Source organism: Hypomesus nipponensis, chromosome 8, assembly GCF_054491055.1.
Source record: "Hypomesus nipponensis isolate SF chromosome 8, ASM5449105v1, whole genome shotgun sequence".
In the NCBI taxonomy this organism is placed as follows: Eukaryota; Metazoa; Chordata; class Actinopteri; order Osmeriformes; family Osmeridae; genus Hypomesus; species Hypomesus nipponensis.
In genome coordinates this window covers 927,242-937,500 of record NC_140368.1, presented here as the reverse complement: position 1 = coordinate 937,500, position 10,259 = coordinate 927,242, and the positions used below count along the sequence as shown (strand labels likewise).

General features: G+C 49.1%; 1 protein-coding gene across 1 annotated transcript in view; it reads left to right on the top strand.

Annotated features, from left to right (window-relative positions):
* LOC146274655 (uncharacterized) overlaps positions 1-10,259 on the top strand; it is a 45,039-nt gene that overhangs the window by 12,617 nt on the left and 22,163 nt on the right. Inside the window, exons 3-5 of the mRNA XM_084702848.1 lie at positions 515-559; positions 8,001-8,111; positions 8,997-9,185. Coding sequence (XP_084558974.1) covers positions 515-559; positions 8,001-8,111; positions 8,997-9,185 — 345 coding nt within the window. The remainder of the gene's footprint in view (positions 1-514; positions 560-8,000; positions 8,112-8,996; positions 9,186-10,259) is intronic.

The following is a 10,259-nucleotide window of genomic DNA, read 5'->3' as shown; positions in this document are numbered from 1 at the left end:
CAGAGAGACACACAGAGAGAGAGAGAGAGAGAGACAAAGAGAGACAGAGAGAGACAGACAGAGACAGAGAGAGACAGAGAGAGACACAGAGACACAGAGACACAGAGAGAGAGGTAGTCATAGAGACAAGAGAGAGACACAGTGACAGCGTTCCATCCTCCATGGCTTGTTGCATCACAGCAGCGTCGACAGCAGACACAGCGGGACTGGCTGCCATTTTGGATCTGTCAGTGTGTCTCTCTGTTAGCTGTGGACCGCAGCCTGGTACTAGACACTGGCTGCCATTTTGGATCTGTGTATGTGTCACTGCAGGGTTCTGTGTCTGCTGGCTGTGACTCAGCCCTTGTCTAGACCTGCACACAGAGTGGGCAGAGAGAAGCAGTCATGCTACAGTGTGTTTGTGGTCATGCTGACAGAGATGTGTGTGTGTGTGTTAGAGAAAGGCTGTGTGGACTGGAGATAATAATGAAGTCTGTGTGTGTTTGTATGTATGTGTCTGTGTGTGTGTAAGCAGAAGCAGAACAGCCCTTGAATGGTGAGCAGGATATTCAGAAGCCTGGTAAGAGCTTCTCCTGTCTAAACACAGCATCCTGCCCCTCACCTTCCCTCTCACCTCACCTCTCCCCCTAACATCACCTGTCCCCCTAACATCACCTCTCCCCCTAACATCACCTGTCCTCCTAACATCACCTGTCCCCCTAACATCACCTGTCCCCCTAACATCACCTGTCCCCCTAACATCACCTGTCCCCCTAACATCACCTGTCCTCCTAACATCACCTCTCCCCCTAACATCACCTGTCCCCCTAACATCACCTGTCCCCCTAACATCACCTGTCCCCCTAACATCACCTCTCATCCTAACATCACCTGTCCTCCTAACATCACCTGTCCCCCTAACATCACCTCTCATCCTAACATCACCTCTCCCCCTAACCTCTCACCCTCACCTCTCACCCTCACCACTTCCTGTACGATCATTCATTGTATATTTATTTTATCCTTGTCTTCAAGTTCAGTTGTTCTACGTGTGTGTGCGTGTGTGTGGGCGGTTTTTCATTTTTTACCTCATGCAGCTATTTTGTGCGTGTTCAGGACAGTGAGGTGTCACTTCCTGTGGTGGTTTATATAAGTGTACCGAGATGCTGTTCTGTTGGAAGCTGACTTCCACTTCCTGTTAACATGGTATGGTCACTTCCTGTTCACAGCATAGGGTCCTGACTACACAGACTTGTCTGGGGCTGTCACTCATGTCCCTGTTGTCTAGGTCACTGGCAGAAACCCTCCAGAGAGTGAAAGCTCTTAAACCCTCCTGGGGTTGTTAAAGCTGAGTGTGTGTGTGTGTGTGTGTTTGGTTTGAGTTATAACATACATAGTTGTTGTCCCATTTGTTTCTGTCTCCATTGTGTGTGTTTTGGTTTATCATTGTTGACCTTCCCTCTCCACGTACACCCCCCTGCCCCCCCTCTGTCCTCCCTCTGGAAGATGCAGCATCTCAGGCTTGCATGAGGAGAGCATGACTTGCCTACTCTTTCTGCTCCTCACACCCTCTGTACACACGACCATACCCATTCACACACATCCACACAGCCAAACACATCCATATACACACTCACAGCTCTGGGCCTGAGGAGCACATATCTGCTGGCAGGCTGTTCAGTGTGGCATGCTGCCTCACTCTCTCTCTCTGGTCTCTCTCTGGTCTCTCTCTGGTCTCTCGCTGGTCTCTCTCTCTCTGGTCTCTCTCTGGTCTCTCTCTGGTCGCTCTCTCTCTGGTCTCTCTCTGGTCGCTCTCTCTCTGGTCTCTCTCTGGTCGCTCTCTCTCTGGTCTTTCTCTGGTCTCTCTCTCTCTGGTCTCTCTCTGGTCTCTCTCTGGTCTCTCTCTCTCTCTGGTCTCTCTCTCTCTGGTCTCTCTCTCTGGTCTCTCTCCCTGGTCTCTCTCTCTGGTCTCTCTCTCTCTCTCTGCCTGCTTGGAGATGGTAGTCTGCATGCATGCTACTGTATGTTGGGCACCGGTTGCTATGGTTACACAGCTGTGTGCGCGCGCGTGCGTGTGTTTCAGAACATGCAACCACAGCCAGATTCTGTAGTATGTAATCTGGGACACCTCACTACGTACCTAACCCAGAGATGTGTTAGTGTCTGCATATAGCTTCCATCACCTCAGTGCATGTACGCATGCAGCATGTGGAAGCAGCTCCAGAAGCTGTTGAGCTTAATAATGACCAACCCTGAGAGTGAGCCAACCAGCATGGAGAAAGTAGGAGGTGTGTGTGTGTGTGTGTGTGTGTGTGTGTGTGTGTGTGTGTGCAGCATCTGTCCTTGTGTCGCTGAAGGGACATTTATCAGCCAAGCTGGAGAGAGACCGGGGTGTATAAGTAGAAACTGGGACACCCAACTGAGAACGTAAGCAGAATGCCAGTGTGTGTGAGGTGTGTGTGTAGAGATGTCTGCATGGTACTCTGCCTGTTTAGCATGCTGTCCCTGTCTGTGGCTCTGTAAGGGGTAGTGTTGTTGTTGACAGACATGGTTGTGATTGTTTACTAATCAGTGCTCTTATTCTCTTCCCTATCCTCCTCCTTTCTTCATCCTCCTCTTCACCAAACTCCTTATCATAACATTTGAAACTCCTGCTCTACTCTCCTCTCTCTCTCTCTCTCTCTCTCTCTCTCTCTCTCTCTCTCTCTCTCTCTCTCTCTCACACACTCTCACTTTCCTCTACCCTGACTCTTCCCCCTGACGCTTCAGAGGACTAGGCCACGCCTCCGACCAACTCAGTGTCAGCTGTGATTCTGCTGTCACACACACACACCACATTCCAGCAGACAATGCCAAGTTCATCCTCTTAAGTCTTAACGCACACACACATCTACACAAACACCTTAAAGCACACACACATCTACTCACACACACATCCTAATACACACACATCCTAATACACACACATCCTAATGCACACACGCGCCGCTGTCCTCCTGTCCTGCTGGGGCAGCCTGTGCTGCCAGCCATCTCCCCCAACACCTCCCTCACCCTCAGCCCTCCCTCCCCCCTGCTCTCAGCTGGCCTGTCTCTCTGGCTCTCCTCCAGCACAACTCTACCGATGTTTCTACTGATCCAGCACCCCTCCCCCCCAGACCAGCCACCCCTCCCCCTCCCCCCCAGACCAGCCACCCCTCCCCCCCAGACCAGCCACCCCTCCCCTGTCTGGGGTGCACCTTCTAGAACAAAACAGCTACGATAGGAGACTGACTCAGCCATCCTCCCCACGTCATCTTTCTGTGTTCCACAGCCAGGGCGTGCTTCAGCTAATGTAACTACACTGACACTGCGGCAAAACTTAGAGATTAAAATGAAGTGAGGTATGATTCCACATTCCAGGCGTCTGAAGCACATCAGTATTTCCTCTTCCTTCCCCCTCCCGCCCTGCCGCCCTGCGCTGTCTCTGCTAGTTAGGACTTAAGTCGTTTTCTCACTCTGTATACCAGTGCACAATGTAGCAAAGTTAGTTTAAAACATACTTTAGATGTGCTTAATTGATCTTGGTCAACTCCACTCATCCAGCATGCTATGGAAGATGTAAATCAAGCACACCTTCAGTAAACAAATGCTTAAGAAATTATTTTAAAAACGTTTTACAATTAGTATTTAGGATGCTGTTTTTCTAGACTGTGTGTGTCTGCACCTTGCTAATAAACTCCTAATACACTTATCTGTCCTTGGACTGCATTTCTCCATCTTCTGGGTCACTGTTGTCCAACTGCTGGTCAATCCTGTCTCTTTTTGTATCTCTGCCTATCCCTTTTTCATCTCTGTTTCTATGTCTATTTCAGTCACTGTCATTTCAAGATGGGAAGTAACGAAGTACAAATACTTTGTTACTTTACTTAAATAGATTTTTCTGGTATCAGTTTTACTTCACTTTTTCAGTTTACCTAATTGATGACGACTCTTACTCTACTGTACTCTACTGTACTCTACTGTACTTTACTGTACTCTACTGTACTCTACTCTACTGTACTGTACTGTACTCTACTGTACTCTACTGTACTGTACTCTACTGTACTGTACTCTACTGTACTCTACTGTACTCTACTGTACTCTACTGTACTCTACTGTACTGTACTCTACTGTACTCTACTGTACTGTACTCTACTGTACTCTACTGTACTCTACTGTACTCTACTATACTGTACTGTACTCTACTGTACTCTATTTTACTCTACTGTACTCTACTGTACTCTACTGTACTCTACTGTACTCTACTGTACTGTACTGTACTGTACTGTACTCTACTGTACTCTACTGTACTCTATTTTAGGTTCTCTGTTCTCCTTCCTCCCCTCTCCTGTCCTGTCCTTTCAGGTTTTTTTCAGAAGGTTTAAAAGATCATTTTGGGGAAAAAAAAGTTTTTTTTAAACTAGAAACTCATTTGTGCTGTGTCTGTGGAAAAACGTTTCAAAAGGTTAAAAAATGACATTTGAAAAAAAACTAACTAGAGTCTTCTTTGTGTCTTGTTGTGTGTGTGTGTGGGGGGGGGGGGTTTGAAAGGTTTAAAAAAACTAGAAACTTTTTTATAGTTTATTTTATTTTTAATTTTTTTGGAAGAAGAAAAAAAAAAGGTTTGAAAAGTTGTGAAAATATTGGTTTCAAAAAGTTTTTTTTTTTTTTGCTGTATCTCTACTTGTGTGAAGGATGTGTGTACTTTTGCCATCTGGTCAATTCCTGTTGGATTTGTTGTCACAGTTGCTGTCACTTCCTGTCCTTTCCCTCAGTTCTAAGTGAGAATGTCAAAGAACAGAAATCATTCTGTTCATTTGAGCAAAAAAGTGAATGGACATTTCTCTCTCTCTTTCACTCTTAACTCTGAACACTGTGCTGTGTGGAGTTAAGCTGTATATGGGTCAGCATGGCCTACATAGGGCTGGAGCTGGAAGCTGGGTTACCCCCCCCCCCCCCCCTGGCAGCTTGCTAGTCCTCATCCCACCCCCAGCACCTCTGTAGAGAGAGAGAGAAAGAGAGAGAGAGAGAGACAGGAAGAGAGAGAGGCAGGAAGAGAGAGAGATAGGAAGAGAGAGAGGCAGGAAGAGAGAGAGATAGGAAGAGAGACAGGAAGAGAGAGAGACAGGAAGAGAGAGAGGCAGGAAGAGAGAGAGGCAGGAAGAGAGAGAGATAGGAAGAGAGAGAGGCAGGAAGAGAGAGAGATAGGAAGAGAGACAGGAAGAGAGAGAGGCAGGAAGAGAGAGAGACAGGAAGAGAGAGAGGCAGGAAGAGAGAGAGGCAGGAAGAGAGAGAGACAGGAAGAGAGAGAGACAGGAAGAGAGAGAGGCAGGAAGAGAGAGAGGCAGGAAGAGAGAGAGACAGGAAGAAAGAGACCTGTCACATTAGGATCCTTTCAGCTCTACATCAAAGCACAGTGCTGCTACTTTAAATCTGACGTGAAAACTTTGCTTTTTTACCAAAACCCTCGTTTAAGGGAAGGTTTGATGTTTCTTTATTCAGAGAAGGTGGGGGGTAAATCCCCTATTTATATTCTCGAGGGGTCTTTATTCCTGATGGAAAACCAGACTTCTCCTCTCAGAGCACTTCTCCTCTCAGCTTACGTCCTCATCTGAGAGGTTTTTGTTGCATTGTAGTTGAGGTTTTATTATTGTTCACTGTGCCTGGTAGCTCAGATGTGGAAACATAAAGACTATTCTTTCAATCAGACCAGATACTGTGAAATGAAACATTTAGAATCCTTCATTTTCTGATGGACTTTTAAATGATAGAAGAGCTAAATAAAAATTCTAAACCTTCATAGGTTAAAATGACTCTAAAACCACAGACATCAGCTTCAATTATTTGACAAAAGTTGATGTTTTTTTTAAGTACATGTTCTTGTATAGGTACTGATGTTATCAAATCCATCCGTTTCAGAATTTTCTGAAGCATGTTAATGTGTGTGGGTCTTCCCTGAGTCATACTAACGCAAAGTCCAGTGTGTTTGGTGTAAACCATGCTAATGCTAACTTCTGTGTTTGCCCTAAATCCTGCTAACGGTAATGCATGTGGGTTTTCCCTGAATCATGCTAACGCTAATCCGTAGCTTAGTGAACAGTTAGAGTCCAGGTTCTTAGACTAAGCTCTGCTACGGTACATCCTCATCACTGCAGGCCACTGACTCACCCCCTCCCCCCCTTTGGGCTTAATCCCCGGGCTAGGCTAGGCTAGGCTAACTGCTGGGAGGGCAGGGCAGGGCAGGTCAGCTAAGCAGGCAGCACATGGCCGGCCAAACACAGACCCTTGAGACTGGGAGCACAAAAACACTCACACGCACTCTTACATATGGTCACAGGCAGTGCCTTGGAACTGTGTGTGTGCAGTTGACCAGAGATTGACATTAAAAGCTGCGGCGACAGTCCGTTAAGAAGCCGGAGCTGAGCTGATGAGGGGTCAGAGGTCACGGTGCTGACATCCCAAAGACCCACAAAAGAGCAGCTCTCTATCCCTCTCTTTCTCCCGCTCTTTCTCCCTCTCTTTCTCCTTCGCTTCTCTCCTCTCACCTCTACTCTCTATTCCCCTCTCTCCCTCTCCTCTATCTTTCTCTCTTCTGCCTACAGACCTTTTCTCTGTTTTGGGGTGGCAGCTGTCATGTTGATGTTGTTACTTCCTGTGTGAGAATGTGTGTCCAGACAGACCTTCAGGGTGGCAGAGTGAGATATGTGCCCGTGGAGGTGAACTTGGGCCAGCTCCCACAAAGATCAGACGAGCCAATTCGTATTTCAGTGGTCAAGGAACTGTTTGTATCTGCCAGCCACTTTTGCAAAGTAACCACAAGTAACAACATCCACATCTCAGCTACCAGGCTGGGTGAACACAGAGAGGGAAGCCCCCCCCACCCCCACCATATCCCCAGGGGAACAACAACAACATGACTTTGCAGATTGAGACACCCTCTCAGAGAGAGAGAGAGAGAGAGAGAGAGACAGACAGAGAGAGAGAGACAGAGAGAGACAGAGAACCCCCCACACACCACACAGAGAGCAGGGGGTTGTTCTTGGAGGCAGTTTGCCGAGAGTTATCAATGTTCTGTTACCGTGGTGACCTCAGATGGAGACGGCACAAAATCCTGCAGGGCCTTCATCACATCTGCCTTCTGGTAGGGAGGGGGAGGGGGAAGGGGGGGCAGACAGAGTTAGAGAATCCCGTGTGTCTGTTCAGTGTGTGTGTACAGGAAGTCTTAGTGTGGTGTTCTCACATTTTCAGACAACTAAATCCTAGAATGACCCTTCATGTAGCTTCAGCACCATGGACAGCGCAGCGCCCAGACACAAACTTGTTGTTTTGTCTTCACTCGTGTGCTTGTTTTCAGCCGTTCTGTCTCTGGTGAGACCTGACAAGCCTTCGTGGTTAGAGCTCTGAGCCTCAGATACACATGTCACCCTTCGTCACTCTGAGAGGGGTTGTGTAAGGACTGAGCCACACATAGACACACACACACACACACACAGTGTGTTTGAAGGACGACTGCACTGTTCTTTTCAAATCAATGTGTGCCAGGAAAATTCCCCCCATCCCCCCTTTGCACTTTCTCACACACACACACACACACACACACTCGGAGACTGTGGCTATCTTCCTGTCCTCATGCCTCAGTGGCAGCCTCCACAGATGTTGCAGGCTGTTCGGGGGGGAGGGGGGGGGTAGAGAAGGTTGCCAGGGGTACCCCCCCTCCCCTCACACACACACACACAGCCACATTGGACCAGGCGCAGAGGCGATCACGATGAAATCAGGACCCCTGAACCCTGGTTGGGAGGGAGGGAGGAGGAGGAGGATGAGGAGGGAGGGGTGGGGGCCATCGCTGGCTGAAGTGGTGATCCAGACCCAGACACACACGTCATGGTGGCCCATCCTGACTACACACACACGGAGTGGCTCTGTGGTGTTACAGCCGGACCGCTCCAGACCAGAGACGGCCGGTAGGAGATTAGGAACTAACCTTTCCTGTCCTACTGCAGGTTCTAAGGTGACACAGGGGGGACCCATGTCTGCATCGCGCCCAGAGCCACAGGGGGAGGTGAGACCTCACTCTACAGAGCTGCCCGGGGTCACACAGGACTTCCTGTCTGGTAAGACGCCATTTCCTGTGTGTGTAGGAGGGGAAGGGAGGACAGTAGGAGGAGAGGGAGAGACAGTCGGAGGAGAGGGTGAGACAGTTGGAGGAGAGGGTGAGACAGTCGGAGGAGAGGGTGAGACAGTCGGAGGAGAGGGTGAGACAGTTGGAGGAGAGGGTGAGACAGGAGGAGGGGAAGGGAGGACAGTAGGAGGAGAGGGAGAGACAGATATCTGACGGGTCAGATGGAGGTCTTTAAATGACGGGATGTTTGGTGGTCATGGCTGCTCCTAGCCGTGTCACTTCCTGTCTGCCTGTGTGTTCCTGAGGCTGTTGCTAGGCAGACTCCCCCCTGTTAATGACGGAATGAGCAGCTGTTCAATCAAGCACCTGCTGAATTAAGTGTCATAAATATACGATACCACGTCTCTATGTCTCATACGCAGGATGGATTATGACTCCATAAATAATTTTTTGAACTTTATCCCAGTGTGGTTTTAGACGACACTTGTTCATATATCCTCGGAATTGCTCTTCTATTCGCTGGTCTGTCAGGTATTCAGACCTGACTATTCAATCACCGATACAGACACATGATTCAGCCATAGTGCGGATGGCTGAACCAGCCTCAAGCTGAGCTCGTCTGATTGCTTTCATTTTCCTTCTAAAAGGGGAAGGGTTGGTTCCTGATGCATTTGAATGAACATGCATTTGTTGCATTTGAATGTTACATTCTTACATGACTTTGTTATCATTACAAAAGGAGTGAGGGCATCATATGAAGGCCTAACTGCCCGTCCCGCCGTCCTGAAAGAAGACATAGTTATAAAATATTGTTTGTGATTTTGAGTGTTTGTGAGTCCTAACAACACATGTATCTGCATGTGTGTGTGTGTGTCAGATTTCTCCCAGCATGCCGTGGGGGTGAACATGGCCGGGGGGCCCGGGGGGGTGGCCCCCCTCCAGACAGAGAGGCCTCAGAGCGTGGCAGAGCCCCAGACGCCCCCCTCCCAGACGCCCCAGTCCCCCCGCCACGGCAGCATGGTCCCAGAGCCCCAGTCCCCCGGAACGCCCCTGGATCTGTCTGCAGGTACAGACACTCACACACTGTACTCACACACTACACACACACACTGTACACACACACTACACACACACACTACACTCACACACTATACACTCACACTATACACACACACACCCATACAGTACAGAGAGTCTGAGTGAAAAATATTTTTCATTTCTATCTGACATTTAAGCTTGTTATGATTAATGGAAGCAGTGGAGGTGCATCCATCTGCAGACAGCTGTCTGCCTCTGATGACCTCACGGTATCTCACAGGTTGTAAATAGGAATTCAAGCCAGGGCAGCAACATCAGCTACCATTCACACGTCATAAGTTAGTCTCAGCTTCTTTACCCCTGAGTTCTCCCTCCACCCTCCCTCCACACCCCAGACAAAGCTGGAACAGGGGGGAATTTAAACCTGCAACTTTTTGATCTGCAGTCAAATGTTGCCGCAGATCTACAGAGTGCCGTAAAGTTGTGTGTGTGTGTGAGGTTGATTAATGTAGTGAACAGCCCTGGAGAGCTGATATCACAGAGCTGCTCTTGTTAGCAGAACGCAGAGACAACTGGGCCAAACCCTGTCCTCATCCTCTCCCCTCATCCCTTCATCCTCTCCTCATCCTCTCCCCTCATCCCTTCATCCTCTCCTCCATCCTCTCCTCATGCCTCCATCCTCTCCCCCTCATCCTCTGCCCTCATCCCTTCATCCTCTCCTCCATCCTCTCCTCATCCTCTGCCCTCATCCCTTCATCCTCTCCTCCATCCTCTCCTCATGCCTCCATCCTCTCCCCCCCTCATCCTCTGCCCTCATCCCTTCATCCTCTCCTCCATCCTCTCCTCATGCCTCCATCCTCTCCCCCCCTCATCCTCTGCCCTCATCCCTTCATCCTCTCCTCCATCCTCTCCTCATCCTCTGCCCTCATCCCTTCATCCTCTCCTCCATCCTCTCCTCATCCTCTGCCCTCATCCCTTCATCCTCTCCTCCATCCTCTCCTCATGCCTCCATCCTCTCCCCCCCTCATCCTCTGCCCTCATCCCTTCATCCTCTCCTCCATCCTCTCCTCATCCTCTGCCCTCATCCCTTCATCCTCTCCTC